Consider the following 22595-nt stretch of genomic DNA (forward strand, 5'->3'; position numbering starts at 1 on the left):
TTCCCCAACTAGCTCCATCTGACCATCATCCCCCACCTCAGCTGGTTCCACCTATTGTCTCCCAGCCTCTGTCTCACCCCTCTCCCTCTCACCTCTTTATACTGGCCATGTCCCCCCCCCCCCCCCCCACTCTCAGTCTGGCCTTGAGGCAGGGACTCAACCTGAAATGTCGACCACCTCTTTGCCTCCACAGATGCTGTTTGTTTTTGCTGGTAAATAATTATGATGTTTCCTTTCTTATTGATGTCAGCCATGGCACAGGGGCTGCATTCTCAGCTGCGGATCTGGAGGTTGTTGCGGACTTAAATACCATTTCCCGATAGCAGCGAGTCATCCTGGAAACTTTAACTAAGAGAACACCACACTGTCATGAAATGCTGTCTTTTGGATTAGTTTGAGACCAAACTGAATATTTCAAGAGAAACAAACAACTGCAGATGAATATTTCATCTGAATATTTCAACACTGCAATGGGCCAATTTTATATCAAATATACAAAAGCTGATGATTAGTTTATTGAAAAGTAAATGTAGCAATTTCACAGAGTAACTTCAATGAATTCCATTGCTAGGGTTAATTCACACTACATACTGAGGTAGTAAGGGCTCAAGTGATCAAATGATTTTGAAACAGTTTCAGGTGTACAGTGGGAAAAACATCTGTCAGAACTCAAACCTGCACTCCAAAACATACACAAAAACAAAACAAAATCACCAATGAGTAATTCTGCAGCTTAAAAATGTAAACTAAGTTCTGCCTTGGGGAGTATTGCTAAGGTTGTATTTCAAAGGTAAGGAGTATTTTGTGGGCATGGTTTATTCTGTGCACAGTTTATCAAACCTCACTGGAAAGGATTCTGGCAGTTCCTCAAACTAGTCACCAAAGACTCACCTTGAGATTAAGTTTCAATTACTCTAGAGGTCCGCAGTGAGGTGACAGGGCTTGCCACTTGCTGCAAAATCCTGGGCTATTGTGTCTGTTGGAGTCATTCAACTCAGGACTCAAAGTTTAAAGTTAGGTTCATGGGTTGGGAAAATCATATGGCAAAATGATACTGTACGTGGCAAATAATTTCATTTTCAAGTTGGCAACCTTAACTTTGGTATTTCTTGGAAACACCAACCTAAAACGTTGCCTTCAAAGAAAAGATGCCAGATTGATCGCTATCTTCAACACAACATAAAAAACTAATACAACACGCATCCAGCTCAGTAACAATTCCTTTCAAAAAAAGGTAGGCAATTTTCAGAAACAGGTCAAACTGAAACAGCCCATGGGAAAAAATCAGAAGGTAAAATACGTCTAATATATCTGATTAAATGGGACTATTTATCTGACAAAGCTGCCACGGACAGAAGGAATTAAACTTTATTTTCAATTCACCACTTTTGCTTCAATCCAATGAGCTTCAAATTTTGCAAAAATATCTATTAGGCAATGCTTTACCAGATGTCTTTTGAAAGCCTTGGCAATGCAAAGTGTTATCTACCATCTATAGTACATTAAAGAAAAACTCAGTCAAATTTGTCAAGCATGAAATTCTTTGAACAAAATTACATTGGGTGTCACTTGTCAATCCATGCTTTTCCAAGTGGAAATTAACTTCATCCTGTTTCACTAAAAGTTTCACAAACACCAACATCAGGCTTACATTTGCCTAGATGTAACCCCTTGCCCTCTTTTTTACAACATTTTTAATCCTCTGGTGCCATAGAACAATTCCCATATTGAAGCAGGTTTGAAATATTGGAGCGAAAGCCTGTTATTTCTACTCCCTGGTCGTCGTCGTGGCTCTCCCTTGAGGTCGAGGATGATGGTCTTCATTCCGTTGATCTATTTATGGGCTCTCAAGTGGCTTATGAGTCCAATCTTGGCTCTGAAAGTTCTTCCACATTCAGGACAGGTGGTTCCAGGTGGCAGATCGGGCTTTGGTTGTTGCTGCCTCTCTATTCCTTAAGCAACCTGCAGTGCATCCCAGCGGGATTGGGTAACTTGGGTCTTTTTTTAATCTCTTATCTGATCCAAATTTCCCGACTCCTCCTCCATTAAGCAAGACATAGGCAGCATTCGCTTTAGTGAAGACCAATGCTAAGTAGTTTCTTTTTAGGTACCTCAGTTAATCCCTCTGCCTCCACACTGTTTCTTTTTAGGTTTGTAATAGGTCCTGCCTTTGTTTTGACTATCCTTATACTATTTATGTAAACTTATGTATTACTTGCTAATCTTTTATCAACTAGTTGCCTCCTTACTTTCTATTTCTACTGAATACAAATGTACTTGAAAGGATTCTGCAAATGGCACTGACCCAGTTCCCATCTCTCTGGTGTAACGGGAGCCTCTATTTACATGTAGTTGTTATGTATGTGAGAAAGAAATGGAAAATGCAGGTATGAATTATGGAAATTAACTTAAGACTTTACATATATGTAATTGTTAATTAATGTTTCATACCAAAATCGGCAAGCTTCAGCTCCCCTCTTTCATTAATCAGCAGGTTCTGCGGTTTCAGGTCTCGGTGCAACACCTTCCGTTTGTGGCAATAGGCCAAGCCCCTTAAAATCTGGAATAAAAATATCTACAAAGCACAGCAATAAGATTAATCTAACATCACTTGCCTGCAACAAATAACTCACAGCAGTTGCTTGTTAAATTTAGCCCTCACCGTCACATTGTGCATGCTCATTATGTTTCCACAGTCATCCATGTACTGTTTCAGGTCTTTGTCCTACAAGACAGGGAAAATCAGAAGGCGAGTCAGATTTCTTTAATGTAGCAATTTCACAGATTAACTTCAATGAATTCCACTGCTAGGGTTAATTCACACTACATACTGAAGTAGTAAGTGCTCAAGTGATCAAATGATTTTGAAACAGTTTCAGCTATACAGTGGTGAACTTTGCAATAATTTTTGACATAAATATATTGACCAGCCCAGATTATGCAAATAAACAAGCCTTACCAAGTATTCAAAGACTAGTGTCAATGACTTTTCTGTGTGAATAATATCATGTAAAGTGACTATGTTTGCGTGCTTCAAGTCCTTCAGTAATGACACTAGAAAGAAGACAAAGAAAACCATAAAAATGTCTTTTTATTATAAACAGAAATCACATCTAACATAAATAACAATGGTACTTCCTAAAATAGGACAACGTTACCTTCCCGTATTGCTGTACAAGGTGCACCCTCTTCATGCTCCAGCCTGATTTCTTTCAGTGCCACCAGGTTATCAGTCAGCTTACTTCTTCCCTTAAACACTGTTGCATAGGTACCCTGTATAAAGGAACAGTAAGAAGAATTTAGAATTGGTTTATTATTGCCACATGTACAGATCAATTCATTATGCAGTGTATTGAAGTAGGACAAGGTAAAACAATAACAGAATGCAGAATAAAGTTTAACAGCTGCAGGCAGACAATAAGGTGCAAGGTCATAACAAGGTAGGTTGTGAGGTCAAGAGTCTGATGGGAGGGGGGAGAAGAGAGAATGTCTAGGGTGGGCGGGGTTGTTGATTATGCTGCCAGCTTTTCCGAGGCAGCGAGAAGTGTAGACAGAGTCTGTGGAGGGGAGGCTGGTTTCCATAATGGGCTGTGTCCACAACTCTCTGCAGTTTCTTGCCGTCACGGGCAGACCAGTTGCTGTACCAAGCCGTGATGCATCCAGATAGGATGTTTTCTAATGGTGCATCGATAAATATTGGTGAGGGTCGACAGGGACATGACAAATTTCTTTAGCCTCCTGAAGAAGTAGAGGTGCTGGTGAGCTTCCTTGGCCATGGCGTCTACGTGGTTGGACGCCACGTGGTTTACTCCAAGGACCTTGAAGCTCTCAAGCCTCTCGACCTCAGCACCACTGATGTAGACAGGAGCATGTGCATCACCCCTCCTCCCCTTCCTGAAGTCAATGACCAGCTCTTTAGTTTTGCTGACATTGAGGGAAAGGTTGTTGTCACGACACCACGTTCCTAAAGTACTCTCTTTTCCGTACTCCGATTCATTGTTATTTTAAGATACGGCCCCCTACAGTGGTATCATCTGTGTATCAACATGTGGGAAACACATCCATTTCTAATAATCAATGTAACCAAAAGACACATATTTTCAGATTATTTTGGGCAGAGTCCCCACTAAAAACCCCCACTTAGCATGTCAAGTAACCTCTCTCTTCCCTCATAGATTTTTCTTTCCTTTATCACTGAACTTTGCTTCTGCTCCCTCTCCTTCATTTTAGTGTGCCTCCCTTAGCTGATTGTCTTGTACTCATGTTTATTTTTCCTGCATGTGCTAGGAAAGTCAGAAAAATAAAACATTCCATAAGGGGGCTTCACTACAAAGTACTTTGGAGACAACAAAATAACTTTCAACTGAAGCTTGTGACATAGAAAAATGCAGCACCTAATAATACTGAGACAAATTACCAGATATTGGGTCAAAACGTATTTGCTTTTCACCAGCAGCTTGGAGGACAACTGCCAGCAAGGTCCTCTTCGTGAGTTAGGCTGCTCCTGACTTCTGTGCATACACACTGAGAGTGCATCTGCCATCCCACTCTGCTACTGGACTCAGCACTGTCCAGGGCTGGAGCACAGATGTTCTGAGCTGATGGGCCAGATGTTCTTTGCGCCTAGCCCCTCTAGTGTAGCTCCATCTATTTGAAGGGGGTTGCCAACTTGAATTGTAGTAGTACAGGTAACTGCTTTTCTTCTTTAATTAATGTTAATTATTTAAATTTATATCAGTGAATTGATATTCTAATTTATATCTATTTCAACTGTGTTTATATCCCTGGCCTGGAACTTGATGGAACTTGCAGGCAGGCCCAAAAAAGATTGGTTATGCAATTATCTAGATATGCCCTACATGAAATTTTAAGCCATTTATACTTATCCTCAGTTTTTGCCAGGATAAATAACCTAAGAGTTTTAAGAATCTACAAAATGCCACTGATACAGTTAAACTGTTGAAAGTTGACCTTCAACAACTATACTTATGCTCTTGCCTAGACAACTCCTCTCTGATATCCCTGTTCCTGCACTGATTGATCTAATTCTCTTCTTACAGCAATTGATCATTTCACGGACATATTACAGGACTAAAGTAGTCCAAGGAGAGAAACAGATTTCATATTCCATGCCAAGAATCCTTCGTCAGAACCAGAAATGTGAGAAAATGGCTGTGTTTTAAGTTAGAGGAAGGGGATTGGAAAGAACAGAGAAAATGTTTGTGATGGGGTGCAGAGCAAAACAGACAAGGTACAATTAGTTTAACAACCCTCAATTAGAGACAGAAGATAGAAAAAATACCAAAACTAAAATAGGTACAGCCACATCTGTGGAGATAGAACAATAGTTATCCTAAGTTTCTAAATTCAGAATTGATTCTAGAGGGGTGCAGCATGCCCAGGCAGAATAGGAAATGCTGTTTCTCTGGCTGACATTGGCATCATTGGATTAATGTTTGGGGCCTAAAAGAGAGAGGTCAGAAAGAGAATGGCTGGAGACAGGTGACAGGAAACTCAGGGCTGCCTGTGTGAACTGAACAGAGGTGTTCTGTTGAGCAGTCACCCAATCTGTGTCCAGTTTCTCATACATAAAGCATCAAATGTAATGTACTACGTCCTGATTATCCATGAGGGATAGGGGTATAAACTTCCCATAGAAAACAAAGTTGCTGATGTCTTTAAGTCTCACTTCTTTGTACACAATAACATTTGCAATATTCATAAATATGCCTATGTTCTAAAAACATTTATGCATTTGATTTATATTCATAAATTCATTGAAATCTTTAAATATCCTTGAAAGATATTAGCCAACAAACTACTTCCATTGAGTGCACCGAAAATGAAAAGCAGTGATCCATTTTCAGATCACAAGTGCACTTGAATAAACAAAGATCACCCTCTATTAGAATTGCAGAGTGCACAGAGCCACTTGACACAAGTGCTCTGGAAAGTGATTGCTGTTTTATACAGACAATGGCTGGTTCCTTAACATGGACATGCACATAAATGTATTTGTCTGAAAAAAAATTCAAGAAGGGCTGATGTTGCAAATATGCAGATCTGTAAATAACAAACAAGTGGACACTGAGCAGAAAGTATACTCTAAATGGGAAGAAGTACAAGTGAATTACTGCTTCACCTGGTCTCTGGATGATGATAAGGGAAGAGGCGAAAGGGTAGGTGTTGCATCACCAGTAGTTGCAAAGAAAAGTGTTGCGAAAAGGGGAGTGATTAGTGGAAATGGAAGAATAGAGCAAGGAGTTGTGGAGTCAACATGCTGAAAAGGGAGGAAAGGATGCACCTGGTGATGGAAACCCATTCAAGGTGGGAGAAATTATGGACAATGATCCACTGAATGCGGAAACTTGTTGGGGGGGGGGGGGGGGGGGGGGAGATAGCAACAAGGGAACCCTATACGTGCCTGTTAGCAGAGTGGTGAGAGAAGAAGTGTGAGAAATAAAGGAGACACAATTGAGAGCCATTTCAACATGATGGTCATAGAGAAGGTTAGTCATCTTAAAGGCACCAGTGTGGAAAGTCTTATCACTGAAACAAACACAATACAGGCAGAGAAACTGGGAGAATGGAATGAAGTTCTTACCTGAAAACAGGTTGAGAATAATTGTTGACATACTGGTGATTGGGGACTGGGGGTGGTGGGAGGGAGTGTCGGTGAGCTTACAACTGATATTGGTTGCTGACCTATCCCCTGAAGTGGAGATATCAAGAAAGGGAAAAGTCATTATGGACCATGTGAAATTGAGAGCAGGGCGGACACTTGCAGGAATGGTAATGTCGCCTTTGACCTCTGCACAATTGCAGAAAGCAGCAGTCATCGATGGAATGGAAAAGGAACTGAGAGAGGCAGCCTGAATAGGACAGAAGCAGGGACCGTCCCATACATTCCTTGAAAAGACAGATATAGGCTTCTGTCCACACGAGTGCCTTCTCATTCGCCGAGCCCTAAACTGCTTTGAGTCCTCAAGTTTGCTACTTTTTTGGACCAATTTGTATTTCTCCTCCTTGGATATAATATTATCCCTAATTTCCCTGGTTAGTCACAGTTGAGATATCCCTCTTTTTTTTACAAACAATTGTTGTAGTTCATCTGTGCGTTCCTTAAATGTTTGCCATTGTCATCCACCATCAAGCCCATAAATAATGTTCCCCAATCTCTCAGCCAATATTTCCCTTGATTCCCTCAATATCCAAAAATCTATTGATCCATCTTGAACAAACTTAACAACTGATCCTCCATTCTCTTCTGGGGAAGAGAATTCTAAAGATTCACTATCTTCTGGGTGAAGAAATGTCTTCACATCTCAGTCCTGAATGGCTGACCTCTTATTTTGAGACTGTGACTCACAGTTCAAGGCACTCCAGACAAGGTAATCATTATCCCTGTCTCAATCCTTTTAGCCCTGTGTTTTAATGAGGACACCTCTCATCTTCTAAACATAAGAGTACAGGCCCAACTTCTGCTTAACCCCTCCTTATTAGACAATCACTCCCATCCTATGAACCAATATAGTGAACCTTTGTTGCGCTCCCTCTAGTGATACTTGGGGCCCTACATATTAGTAAGATACCTCCACACTTGCACTCAAACACTCTTGTAATAAAGGCCAACATACTGGTTGTCTTCCTAATTGCTTTATTACTTGCATGTTAACTTTCAGGTGATTTATGTACAAGCACATTAGGTTCCTCTGATCCTCTATTTTTTTCTCTACCAAAAAGAGTGACCTCACTTCCTCATTATATTCCATCTGTCAGCTCTTTGCTCTCTCGCTTAGCACATCTTTATCCCCTTGAAGCCTCACAGCATCGTCTTCACAACTTGCAAAGGCTCCCAGCTTTGTAGCACCAGCATACCTGGATTATAATGCACACGGTCCTTGTTACAATTGTCCTTGTTACAAGTTCAAAGGACGAACAGATTTCTCAAACGTGATTTCACTTGCATAAAGCCACGTTGATTCTACCCAACCCCATAATCATTTTCTAAGTATGCTGTTACCACTTCCTTAATAATAGATTCCAGCATTTCCCCTTCTAAAGTTTTCAAACCGGCCCTTTGTTCCCCATTTTCGCTCATCCTCCTTACATTTGCTACTTTCCAATTTGTGGAAACCATTCTACCATCTACAGAATTTAGAAATACCACAATCATCCACTATCTCCATTGTCACTTCTTGCTGAACCTAGCAGTGTGAGTCAGCAGGTCCTGGGAATTTAATTAACTTTCAATACCTTTTATTTTAACTAATATTAATTCCTTTCAGCTCCTCATTCATCTTGGACATGTTGTTCTACACAAATTCCTGGAACACTTTTGTGCACCTTCTTCCATGTAGACACATACAAAATATTTGTTTTTGTTTAATTTCTCTGCCATTTCCTTTAGCCGCAATATAATTTCTCTTGCCTTTAGTTTGCAAGAGACCCACATCATCTTTCGCTAATCTTATCCTCCTTACACATCATAAAGCCTTTACAATTTACGTGTCTGGCTGGATCTCTCCCAATTCTTAATTTCCTTTTCCATAATTACATCAGTAGCCTACTACCATTAAGAGTGATTGATCCTTCATTATCATTTACAGTTTTAGTGATGGTTGCTTCATTTATTTGTACAATCATTATGTAATTTCCAATTTACAGGAGCTCCCAATTTTTCCAAATGATGTCATAGCTTGAAATATTTAAATCCTAATCCTGATTCTTCTGCAGCCATGTCTCAGTATATGCATTGTTGTGGATACAGTAATCATTTTAAAGGCATTTATTCTCAATTCATTTTAACCATCACATTATATTATATAACTCTATTAATTTCTCAGCTATTTAGGTCCTTCCTTAGTTTAGCCTATCCTAAGGTCTTTTCATTTCATTTACAATTAGGCTTGTTTCATTTCATTTCCTGCAGATCCCTTACTCCATTTGTTATTGTTCCTAATTTTATCTCTTGTTATTGATTCAACAACCAATGGAAATATTGGCTATGATGTTCTTCTTAACAGTGGAGGGTCGAGACTGGCCATGGGCTTCAGTTGGCTCTGGACTTCTTTCCTGGCAGTAGGTGGCAAACTGAGAACTGATATCTGCTCCCCCACCCCTCCACACACACACACACACACACACACACACACACACACACAATGATAGATCCCACAGCACAATTTTGAAGGGCAGTAAAGCTTTCTCAAGGTCCTGGGCAATACTTTTTACTGCTGCATTCCCTACATAACAGTGATTTCAGTTTGAAAGTGCTCAATGGGCAGTAAAGTGGATTGGAATAACCAAAGGCATTCACATTGTGCTGCTGAGGGCAAGTCTTTCTTTCTTTCTGGTGCAATTAGTACCTTTTGTTGAGGCTCTGCAATAATCATCAATGATGATGTGACCAAAAGTACTGAACTAATCAAATTAAACAAGTCTGAATGTGTTGATTGCCTTAGTTAAGACTAATAAACACTGCAACGTGGGAACAGAGAACTAATGACATCACAGGGGCTGCGCTCTCTGCGACTCCCGAGTTCACTCCTCCCACCGCCCCCCCCCCCCCCCCCCCCCCCACCCTCCACCCATCCTGCTCTCACCCCAGGGACTTTCCACTGTCCCCGCCATAGGTGCAACACCTGCCCCTACACCACCTCCATTCAGGGACCCAAACAGTCCTTTCAGGTGAGACAGAGATTCACCTGCACCTCCCTTAATATCATCTACTGCATTTGGTGCTCCAAGTGTGGCCTCCTCGACATTGGTGAGACCAAACACAGACTAGGTGACCGTTTCACAGAACACCTGCGCTCCGCATCTCCCCGTTGCCAGTCACTTCAGCTCCCCCTCCCACACTGTCACTGATATGTCAGTCCTTGGCCTCCTCCACTGCCAGGAGCATTACAAGTGCAAACTGGAGGAACAGCACCTCACTTTCCGTCTGGGAACCTTGCAGCCTGACGGCAGGAACATTGAATTCTCCCACTTTAAGTAATCCCCACACCCCCTTCCCCACTCCCCCCCCAACCACGCCTCTTCTTTTCTTCCCTTTCCTAGCCTCTCTCTCTTTTATCTAACCCCCCATTTTTCCTTCTTCCCTTTGACCCTTCCCTGTGTATCTGCTCTCCCCTCCTCCCCCACACCTGCCTATCACTATCTCTTACCTGCATCTACCTATCACCACCCTGTGCCCACCCTGCCTCCCCTCTTTTGTCCACCTATCACTGCTCTGCTTTCCCCCCCTATATATATCGGGCTTCCCCCTTTTCCTATCTTCAGTCCTGAAGAAGGGTCCTGACCCGAAACGTCGACAGCCTGCTTTCCTCCACGGATGCTACCTGGCCCGCTGAGTTCCTCCAGCATCACAATGTTTATCATCTAGATTCCAGCATCTGTAGTCCTTTGTTTCTCTAACGACATAATCTTCTGGATTTTCAAATTTGGTTACACAGTGCAGACTTCAGGTTGATGCCAGATTTCCTACATTATGATGGTGAATATTGGAATCCTCGCTATAGTTCTCATTGCAAATTCCAGGCCATTCTTTCTTATTTGTGCCCTCAAACCTTGCTCAAATTTCAAACCCTGCAATGTAAAACACAATTGTTTTCTCACGTTTTCAGATCTGATGAAGATTCATTGCCCTGAAACGTTAACTTTGTTTCTCTCTTCATAGATGCTACACAAATCTGCTCTGTTTTTATTTCCATCTGCTGTTAATTCAGTTCTTCAGTGATTTGTCAAAATCAATAAATGCTCCAAACACGTCTCAAAATTCAAACATGATTGAAAGCAAATGTATGGGATGAAAAACCTGAGTAATAATAATTTATTATAGGGTACAATTCTCAGTATCCACCTTACTAATTAAAAGGAGCTCAGTACCTAATGGTGAACATTTTCCAGTGTCATTGTAAAATTGAAATGAACATGCTCTTGAAATATATATCTTATAGTTTTGCTTTCAACAACAAAGCACCATGACAATTTGGATTTAACATCCCAGTAAAGGTAGATAAGGTATTTCATTTAATACCAGACTAAATTACTATTCAAATCTTGTACTATGTCTTACCAATGCCTACTATAATGGGAATTTGACCACCACTGCATTTAGATAGCAACAAGGTGATAAAATTCTCCGTCTATTTGGTTAAATAGTAAGTGCAGTGCAGTTCCCTGTATGAAATATGCACAGAAGTTTCTATTACTTTCAAGAATTTACTCTTTGGTTGAATTACCTCTTCTTACAGGCACAAACTTCTGAAAAGCAGAATTTCTTACCTCTCCAAGTTTGTCCAACTTAATGTAGGTTTCTAGTTTCCCAAATCCGATCTCAGACTGTAAAATAAATACAGAATGGTTAAAACTTGTATCCTGTTACAGTTATCAACTGTGGGTACACTAAATGTGATCATTTTCTTACCAACCATATTCAATCAAAGAAAATTCAATTTTTGCATTATATTTTATTGCCCTGGCCAAAAGAACATTTACTGAATTACCATGAACAACTGCTCTTGCTGTGTTTTACAGCTTTGGCCTAAATGGCTAAATATTTATTAAAGCGTTCGAATTTACAGCTCCTTCTCTTAAAAATTAGAGTCAAGTCTTTCAATAATGAAGTCTGCAAAGGGCAATTGAGCTGCAGTGACGCAGCTGCTGCCTCACAGCTCCAGCGACTGAAGTTCAATCTGTGTGGAATTTGCACATTGTGACTGTGTAGGTTTCCTCCAGGTGCTCCAGTTTTCTTTCACCTCTCAAAGACGTGTGGGTCGGCAGTTATTTGACTGCTGCTGTAAATTTAACTTTTATGTTGGTGGGGGGGGGGAAGAATGAGCAATGATGGGAATGTGGGGAGAAAAGGTTACGGAGAAAACTAGTGTGGGGTAGGAGTGCTCTGAGAGCTGGCACAGACACAATTAACCTACACAGCCTCATTCAATGCCGTAATAAAATTTGGCAAAGCATTGATGCTTCATCAATTGCTTGGTCGATTAACCAAAAATGTTAAGTGATGTGAGGCAAAGGCCTATTTCTCTCAAGGTAGTTAGGTCATGGGTAAGTCGCAATCCCACTGACTGACAAAATAGGTTTGAGGATCTCAGACCCTATTCTTGCTGTTACGTTGCTTCTGAAATTGCCTCTTTCCTAAGAATACTCCCCCACAAAGCACAAGGTTTGTTTTCCTAAAAACATGGAAATATAAAGAATTGCCAAATAAGAACCACATTTATTAATTCTAATTTTTTCCTACCTAATGTATACAAGAAAGTTTGATCATTCACCCAGTGATACACAATGTTCCCGATTAATAACCTTGATAGCTACGAATTATGGCAAACAAGATGATCGTGGCCTCACTCATGAGGCTTGCTCCTCAAGTACAGGATACCTGCTTTGATTACTTGAAAGTAGTCCCTCAAGTACTTGTTACATTTGATCACCCAAGAGTTTTCCTTGTACTTGCAACAAGCTTATCACAACTATACAATCAGGCTAAATGGAACAATCTTAAGAATGAACTATGACCAAAAATTAACATCCCATTTATTCAATCAAAAAATCTAAAATTTAATTGGTCTCTAAGTATGTCATAATTGGCACTACAGAGTCAAGATTTATACCTTGAATTAATGAAGGATGTACTGCAGTGAAATATCCAGGTGCTGAAGCAGTTTTGCTAAGATCAAGCGAGAAGCTGGCAGAGATCAGACTAAATAGTCATCAACAAAGCTTCTCAAAGCATTCAGTGGTCATACAGTATCCTTCTCAACCAGATAACTGCTTGGAGCCATGTAGGATGTATATCTAAATTCACACCGAGATACTTGCACAACCAGCAACATGCACAGGTGAAAAACATGAGTAATTTACTGACAAATGATTTTTTTATTGGAGCGTCAAATTTTTTGGTACATAAGAATAAGTTACATGTAACTGAATTATTTGCATTTGCTTTAATGGTTTCATTTATTGAGAAGTTTTAAGTACTTTTAGTTGACTTGCATTTTTATGAAAATAGTTGTTTATATTATTTTTTAAAAAATGGGCCAGATAAAATGATAAGCCCTACATGGACTACTGTGCACACTCAGCTAAAAGCACATCTGAAACAATCTGGTGCATTTGACCCCTACAATGACACTAGACTTCTAAACAGATTCTTCTCAGGCTGGCAGGCAGTGAATAGTGGGGTGCAGCAGGGATCAATGCTTGGGCCCCAGTGATTCACAACCTATAACAATGACTTGGCTAAGGAACCAAATGAATCATTTCCAAGTTTGCTGGTGATATTAAAATAGGTGGTGTTATGAGCACAGAGGACAATGTAAGGAAGCTTCAAAGGAATATAGATAAAATGAGTAAGTGGGCAAAAGCACAGCAGATGGAATTCTCGACCCTGGAGAACTGTGAAGGTTCAGATTCAGATCAAGAAGAAATTAAGAGAATCAAAGGACATGGGGCAAGTGTAAGGAGATGTAAAGAGGTAGAAAATGAAGCATGCTCATTATGAATGGCACAGCAGGTCTGAAGGGCTGGGTGGTCTACACCTGCTCCTATTACTTATGAATATCAGCTCTACGCTATTTGTAAAAGTATTGCAGATCACCACAACACATAATCATGTTTCTACACATATATATTTGTAGAGGATCAGTGGATAACAATTTGAAGCAGGGAATTTGTCTGTATTCCCTTCTTTACAGTGGGGATGCAGGGTGTAATTTTTCTTCACCGATTACCTCTCTAGTGGAGATGAGTCTGTTCAGATTAGTGAAGGGAGTCAAAGTTTAATTGAGATTATTCCTTTTTTCTTTGGTTGTTCATTTGCTTGTCACTCATCAAATTAGGTGCCAATCTTTCTTATTTGCAAATTTTGAAAAAGTGCATTTGAATATTTTTAGACTTGTGTTCTACGCAATACTGTAAATATTAAATAGTGATGTTTTCAGAGAAGCTAAAAGGAATGAGCAGTTTTACAAATTAACTTGCATATCATAAGGAGATTCGTATGTACCCATAATTTATAGACTCATGGAGAGATAAAGCATAGAAACAGGCCCTTCAATCCACCGAGTCTGCACCAACCATCAACTACCCATTTACACTAATCCTACTTTTATCCTCCCCACATTCTCATCAACTCCCCCTACATTCTACCACTTACCTACACACTAGGGACAGTTTATAGTGACCAATTAACCTATCAACCCACGTGTCTTTGGGATGTGAGGGGAAACCAGAGCATCCAGAAGAATCCCACACGGTCACAGGAAGAGCATCCAAAATCCACACAGACAGCACCCGAGGTCAGGATTGAACCTGGGTCTCTGGCGCTGAGGCAGCTGCTCTGTTAGCTGCATCACTGTACTGCCCTTTAAAGAGAAACAGTTGTGAAAACCTAATCTTAGCTTTCTTGGACTTGAAATGATATAAAACAAACAGCAGCAAAAGAAATTCACCAAAGAAGCTCTGCGAGATCTTCTACTCATTGGCTGGTCAAAAGGTGGGCTGCTCATCTGCAGTTTTTCCAAATATCCATCAGGTAATCTAATATCAGCAGGTAATGACAGCCGTTTGTTGACATCCTGAAAAATAAAGAAAATAAAATCAATGCAATAATTAACCTTGCTGAATATCCTGGCAATAGTTTCCCCTCCCTCAAAAAATCCAGCCATATCTCTTTATCATCTACATCCTTGGTAAAATCACTTAGTCTTCAATCAGGTTTTACATCTAGGCTGATGACAGCCTTTAATGCTTCATCTTTCCTGACTCTTTAATTACCTGTCATTTGACAGCTTATCTAACAATTTTTGTCAGTATTGTTCTTTCTCAGCTGAACTCTAGAATGAGTGAGGCCACTACCCGCATTCATCAAACATTGCTTCCTCACAATTAACGCTACCTTTCACTCACCTATCATTTCAGGCTGACAGTAATCCATTTGCGTTCTTCTCCATCCTTATAATCCTCCCACGATATCTGTTCTCCTACAATTCTAGCTTCTTGATTATCAGCAAATATAATCACTCCATCACCAGAAGCTGTACTTCCAACCCCAAACCCTCAGCTCTGGACCTGCCTCTCTAAACCACTATTTCCTACTTTTAAGGTTATCCTTTCCTTAAGTTTCTTGTCAAATAGCTTGGATTACTTTGTAACACAAATATAAATATTAAATTACAGTTTACAGTTGAATTGCAATTTTACCATCCTTTTCTGGATGGGTTCCTCTTCTACCACCAAGACAAACAATTTAAACCTGCTTGACAAATCCCACTTCAGCCATTCGTTTTGCTCACCTGCTATCAAAATTGTCATCCATGCCCTTGCTGCCACCAGCTTGATTACTACAGGGCTCTTCCTGCAAGTCTCATCATCCATAATCCAGCTCATTCAAAACTCTGCCTCTTCATCCTATTGCATATTAAGCCCTATTTGTCAGTTAACTCATTCCAGATGACCAATATCTTCACTCACAAATCATGCATGGCCTACAATTGTCCTGTTACCTCAACATCTTAATAGTCCTGTTCCTCCGTATCTTTATAAACCCATTCAGCTATATTCAGCCAAAATGTTTTTGTCCCAACCTTGGCTTCCTGTGCTCTACACTCCATGTAGGTGAGCATGGGACAACTGGACATCCAGGCTCCAGAGTCTGGTACATCTTCCCTAAACCTCACCTTTCAAAATCATCTTTCAAACCCACTTTTTTACCAAGCTTTGGGTCACCTGGCTAATGTGTTTTATTTGGATTCAATTAAAGATCTAATTTTCTTATCATCAGCCTCAAACCCTCTGGAGAAAAATATTTCTCAAGCTCTGTCATAAATGTTGTACTTAATCTGCAACCTTTATCCCTTGTTTTAGACGCATTAATCACTAGAGACGCGAGTATCACACCAGCCAGAAATCTTTTAATTGAACAAGAATAGCCCCTAATTCTTGCAAGTCATTTTCACATTCAAAGCAACATCCGAGAGAACTACTTTTCTTATGGCAAAAATTTCAAAATTTTGCATGGTTATCCACTGTACCTTAATAAATTATACATTTTCTAAAATTTATTAAAAATTTGGAAAAGTACATAACACAGAACATTCAAGTCAACATTTTCATAAGATGGATGTTATTTCTATTAGTCAGACACCAGCACGTCATCAGTTATCATTCATTTACAAGCAAGTAGTCCAAGAGATTTACATGTGTGATGTTCTATCAAAGGCTGGAACAAACTGACTAGGCAAGTGTGTACCCCCTTATCCAACATAAGATTGTTAGAGATCTTCTTACCAGGAATGGTGTAGGTCTGGTTCGGGTGAATCAGATCCAGAACAGACCTGACTCCTGCCCCCCTCCCCCACTTGTAGTTCAGGGTGATGATGCCCTTTGATGACACATCCAGGAGATCTAATCTGATCTAATCCCAGAGCCAAGTAGAACTCAACTGACAGCCATCAATTCCAGGTGCTTCACTTACTTTGAAGGAACAAGCACACCCTGCGTCAATGGTTGGCCTAGATTCTCCATCCTGAGGTTATCTAAAACCCCCAAGATGGAAGACAGAAACTTCTGGGAATGAAAAAACTACAGATGCTGGACATCTAAAATAAAAACAGAAAATGCTAGAAACACTCAGTGGGTCAAGCAGCATCCAGGGAAAAGAAAAGCAGCGTTAATATTGCAGGGTCTTTGATGTGAAATGTTAACTCTGTTTCTCTGTTCACAGATGCTGCTGAGTGCTTCCAGCATTTCCTGATATTATTCCAAAAGTTCTGGGAGACTGTATCTTAGATCATACAGCCTGGCATAGAAGAATTTGCAGATCCTTAAAACATCAAGTTGCAAAGATGCTACTAATCTATTCCCTTCCCTAAGCGCTCTTTCCGAAAACTTTGGAAGAAGCATGAGCATCCGTAATCTGCTAATGATCCTGGAGGTGTCTGCGGCAAGGAGCAAGGCTTCCTGGTGCTTTACTTCTTGATGCCCCTCCTCAATGGCCACCTCCATCAACCACAGGAGCAGATTCTGCATTCTTTCTTTGACTTTCACGATTCACTCTGACTCTCTGTTTCTGAAAACCCTCGAGGATAAAGAACGTTTTGATATTCACCTTGATTGCTTCTCAATTGTGCATTGGGGAATCAAAGGAGCGCATGGTCCCTTGTGGTCCTCGATGCTTTCTGAGATCAGCAGTTCGATGTTCAGCTTCCATATCTTTCCACCAACCCTTTGGTCTTTCTTTGGTGATAATCAGTCAGCAATGTCAAAAGACATTGGCATAATTTTGATGGCTGTAACAGATTTTTTTGGAGACAAGAAGAAATCTATTTTGGACTGGACTGACCCATTTGATTAAGATTGGTGTATTGAGCCAGTGCGCCATCTGCAGGATTGCTGAAGATGTTGCATGGTTATTTTTGCACCTTTTACTATTCTAATTAGGGCTTCAAAAATGGTATCAAGGGGACACAAGTGACTGCTGATGCTGGAATCTGGAGCAACATACAAAGCACTGCAGGAACTCAGCAGGTCATGCAGCACCTATGGAGGGAAATGAACAGTCAACTTTGGCGTCGAGACCCTTCATGTGGACTGAAAGATAGATGGGAGAAAACCAGGAGGGAAGGGGTGGAGCAAGAGCTGGCAGGTGATAGGGTGGATCCAGGTGAGGGGAGGGGGGGGGTGATAGGCAGATGAGGAAGGGGGGAGAAGCTGGGAGGTGATAGGTGGAAGTGACAAAGGGCTGAAGTTGATGGGATCTAATAGGAGGAAGGGGAGGGTAGTGGGGAGGGGAAATCACTGGGAGGAGTGTGTGGGTGAGGGGAAAGAGATAGGGTGATGGGGACCAGGTGGATCAGGAGGAGAGAGAGTGTGAAAAGGGACAGAGGGGGAGCAGTTACCGGAAGTTTGAGAATTCAACATTCGCTCCACCGGGTTGGAGACTACCCAGGTGGAATATGAGGTGCTGTTCCTCTAATTTGCATTTAGCCTTAACTTGGCAGTAGAAGAGGTGAAGGATAGATGTGTTGGTGGGGGAGTGGGAAGGAGGATGAAAACGCTGGCCACCGGGAGATCCAGGCAGGCAATGCAGACGGAGTGAAGGTGCTTGCCAAAGCAGCCACACCAATGTAGAGAAGGCCGCAACGGGAGCACCGTATGTGATAAACAAGGCCGTGGGATTCGCACGTGAAAGACTGCCTCACCTGGAAGGGCTGTTTAGGGCCCTGGATGGTGGTGAGGGAGGTGGTGTTGGGGTAGGTGTTACACCTTTTGCAGTTACAGGGGAGAGTGCCTGGGGAGGGAGGGGAATTGGTGGCGAGGGATGAGCGGACCAGGGAATCACACAGAGAGTCATCCCTGTGGAAAGTGGAGAGGGGAGGGCAAGATGTGGCTGGGGGTGGGATCCTATTGTAGATGGTGGAAATTGCAAAGAATCAAGTTTGCTGATGTCTCTTCCGGGTTGTCCAGCCACACTGATGATTAAGTTGAAGATCAGAAGTTAAACTGGAGAGCACTTGTTCATATACAAGGTAATAAGTAATTTTAATCCTCTGTACCCACTTCCTTCAAAAGCATAAAGATGCGGGGGAATCAAATTAAATCTTCAAAACCAAGATTGATGGTTTTCTATTTGGTAAGCATTCCTAGGGATTTGGAGGAAAAGTGGGAAATGGAATTTAAATACAGATCAGCCAAGGTCTATTTGAATATTCAACCTGAGTCAAGAAACTGCATGTGGCACTCCAATTTATAAGATACTGAGACTCAGTTTAGGGAACTGCAGGTGTAAAGAGAACAGAAGTCTGAGAGGAGACCTCAAAAGAAAACATTGGTAGATGTTGAGGAAAATCAGGAAAATTGTTTGCAAGGAAAAATGTTGAACAAAACTTCCACACATGGCATCATTTAATAAAAAAATTGGGTGCTACAGAATTCCAGTGGAGGGAATGGCAGGACAAGACAGCTTTAAGATCTCTGGATGGATGAATTAAGACTGGCCTTATGGCTTTCATTACCCAAAATTATCTCATAACCTCCTTTAACATTGGTTTTCTTGCATAGAAAATGTAATACAATAATCCAGTATTTTTACATTAAAATTAAACACAGGAGGGCAGCAAAGGCTTTATGTTTTTAGCATCAGAGAGCTGTTTCCACTCAAATCGTAGTTCAGATTATTAAACAGTCAGGGAATTGCTGATTTTGTTAGCAAATAACACATTTTGTATGTTTATCTTTAAAACCTGGTGCTGCAGAGCAGCAACTAGAAAACTTGGAAAAAAAAGGAGTGACAGGTTAGTGGGAAGAAAGTCAAAAGGATAAAATTTTTTGATGTAGCAGAACATTTAAGGTAAAATTTAAACAGTAATCAGCTAACGTTGTTACGTTTCAATAGTGTGTACACCCTATAGTACTATCCACCATTCATGTATGATGCCAGTATTGCCAAAGGTCCTTCACGTTTTAATGATGAGCACAGGTCCTCAACATCAATTTCATATTTTTCTTACAACGTAGGAAGCTCACTGAGTCTATGCCGGCTCACAGCACATCCCATTCCCCCACTAATTTTCCTTGTAACCTGTTCTCCCCATATTCTCTGCGTCCTACCACGTACTTACACAATCGGCAGTTTATAGTAGCAAATTAACCTACGAACCTGTACATCATTGCGATTGGAGGAAAGAACAGCACCCAGAGGAAGCTCAGGCGCCGGAAGCGTGGCGACACTTGCGGGCTGCCCCCAGAACACTCTATGCAAAAGATGCATTTCACTGTGTGTTTCGACGTGCATGTGACTGATAAAGAAACCTTATCTTATCATACTGTCACTGGGAGACAGCACTGGAGGTCAGGATTGAACTCAGTTCACCTGAGCTGTGAGGCAACAGCTCTACCTGCTGCAAAACTGTGCCGCCCCATATGGCTGCCTTTTCTTGCACGTGTGCCTGACTGGCATTGCTGCTTTTTTTGAAACTTACATTGTTCATCCATCTTTAAGAACAACGTGGTTAATATTGTGCAGCCTTTTTTCTAAGTGCAAATTACAAACCTGAGACAAATTTCACAATTGGTGGTATATTTAATGAAGAAATGGTGTCAATGAACAACATTTTGCTGGTCCCAGAACGTATTGCTCATAAATTATTTTTATAATTTCTGATCTTTTAATTTCTACGTTCATCCTGCATGCCAATATTTATTTTGCAGTCCATACAATGTTTGTTAAAAATTACAACTTTAACATCTTCATTGTCATTGGATATCTAACCTGCTTAATGATATCATTGGTCATTGTGGCTGGAAAATTAAATCCATACCGAAAGATTGCAAAATACGCAAGGGCATATTCCTCACTCCCAAGGTCAACAAGTACCATTGCTTTGTCACTAACTACAAAATAAAAGACTCAATAGCATCGATGTTCTCTTGCATGTGATGTGTCAGGTAAATGACACGAACATTATGTTTTTGTTATTGGTGCTAAATGATATGGATATTATGGGCTCTAGGGAAATCTCAACAACTGAAGTATTAATTAAAGGAAGCAATTCCAGTGATTGTCAGTCGAAACCAGCCTTCAAAATAACGTGTCAGCCTCTTGTTAAGTGGCTTCAAAATACATGATTGTGTCGTAGTTACGAGTCCATGTCTAAGTCAAATCTTATCTGGACACTCGTTTATACAAAATGAAGCAAGACCCTATTCATAAAATTACTTGAAATTTCTACAAACAAATGATAGTCCTGAACATACAAGAAATCCACAATCAAAAAAATGCAAAAACTCTGGATGTTGTAAATTTAAAATAAAAACAAAATGCTTGGAATACCCAGCATCTCAATCAGTATCTGTGGAAAGAGAAACAAAGTGATTGGAGGGCTTCAATGCAAATTGAAAAGTTTTGATTCTCCTCTCCACCAGTGCATCTGACCTACTGAATATTTCCAACGTTCTGCTTTTATTTCAGATTTTCACTATGTTACTTCAGAAGTCATCAAGCACATCAAACATTTTCACTACAGATCAAGTTATTTGCATCAGTAGACGGTTGGAGTTCTTGAACCACTTCCAGAGATGGCTATTTTTGCAGCAGTTTTCTTGGAAAACCAGTAGACAATTCTTAGTCCACAAATTTTTGTTCTGACATGGAGCTCTGTCAAAGTTTTGATAGTCGACAAATGAATTAGTAGTCCTTTGGCATGATCTATCTGCCTGACATTGAGCAAAATGTTTCAAACATCTTCTGGAAAATGCCAGTTTTCCCAAACTGTACAAAACTTATCCCAAATAAGTTATCTCAGAATTCTTATTTATTTTACACCTTAATTTGTATAACCTAAAAACAATTTTCAAACATTTTTTGATTTTTTTTTGCTTCATTCTGACCAAATCTTGGACAAGATTTCTACATAGATACCCCAGGTAGGAGACATCATTTTATGGCCCGAATGAAATTTCCAACTCCACTGGTAAGTCACTACATGGGGGAAACCTTTGAAATAACTTCTAACATTAACACCAATTCTTTGGGTGGATTTAGGTCTACCTTTGCCATAAAGTGTTTATAAACATTTTCAATTATGTTATGGTACTAAGGAAGGAAAACAAAGGGTAAAGACTTCAGAACAAAATAATGAGAAATTATATTGGCATATTCTAAATTTGCTGGTTACTCTGGATTTGTTCATATTTTTCAGTCAGACTTAAAGTGGTAGCTCAAAACACAGTGGGCATTGAATTAAACATGATATTTTGCTGAAAGCCAAGATTCTGTATTACGATGCTGTGGGTCAAGATGTGATGTACTTGAAAGGTGAGATATTAATAATGTGCACTTGTATGGATTTTCTACTTATGGCATCATCAGGCATTGAAGGTTTATCTTGTTAGAGCCATACCTATTTGTTTTCGACTCTTAATGCAGCATAGAGGAAAGGAAATATACCATATAACTTTTATCTTGCAATTAAATTGCAACTTTAAATTATATCTGCTGAACTGTTATACAAAATCCTACCTCCATGGAGATTCTCCTGTGTAGGTGATTTCGCATTCGAACACGTGTGGGTGACTGCACCTCATCGGATGACGTTCCAGAAGCTTGATCACTCTCACCATCTGAACCTATTTTCAAATTCTCATGTACAATATCTGAACAGGAAGGCAGAAAGTAAAATCAACCACAGTTTCTTGAAAATTGGAACGAAGACACGAAGATCAGTTTTCTATGGTAACAGAGATTGTTCTAAAAATATACAGAGGATACCAAAATGTTGCAACCTTCTGTCTCAGTACCCTATACCATAACATATATGCTTCATTAAAATCTATAGGTAATTCCTACATTTATATTAATTTTCATTTAATACTAATGTTTTGAAAGATTTAAAAAAATTATATCCTACAACCATTATTTTTAATGTATGGAAAATCTTTCCTGTTAACCCATTTAATTTGTCAAATGCATTTACATGCTTAAAATAGCTTCAGGTAAAAATACTTGGTTATTATGTTTAACTTTGAATAAAACACTTTGTCAAATACTTTGACATGCCTTCTAATATAAAACTGCT

The 22595-nt window shown here is 40.2% G+C and overlaps 1 protein-coding gene across 4 annotated transcripts in view; it reads right to left on the minus strand.

Annotated features, from left to right (window-relative positions):
• Nucleotides 1-22595, minus strand: part of cdk17 (cyclin-dependent kinase 17) — a 133290-nt gene that overhangs the window by 19681 nt on the left and 91014 nt on the right. For all 4 annotated transcript variants that reach the window (XM_052033595.1, XM_052033594.1, XM_052033593.1 and 1 more), the window contains 7 exons: nucleotides 22040-22173; nucleotides 14472-14597; nucleotides 11290-11346; nucleotides 3159-3273; nucleotides 2960-3054; nucleotides 2663-2725; nucleotides 2452-2575 (listed from right to left, as the gene is read on the minus strand). In XM_052033595.1, the coding sequence (XP_051889555.1) occupies nucleotides 2452-2575; nucleotides 2663-2725; nucleotides 2960-3054; nucleotides 3159-3273; nucleotides 11290-11346; nucleotides 14472-14597; nucleotides 22040-22173 (714 nt within the window). The remainder of the gene's footprint in view (nucleotides 1-2451; nucleotides 2576-2662; nucleotides 2726-2959; nucleotides 3055-3158; nucleotides 3274-11289; nucleotides 11347-14471; nucleotides 14598-22039; nucleotides 22174-22595) is intronic.

The sequence above is a fragment of the Pristis pectinata genome, chromosome 19 (assembly GCF_009764475.1).
Source record: "Pristis pectinata isolate sPriPec2 chromosome 19, sPriPec2.1.pri, whole genome shotgun sequence".
NCBI lineage: Eukaryota > Metazoa > Chordata > Chondrichthyes > Rhinopristiformes > Pristidae > Pristis > Pristis pectinata.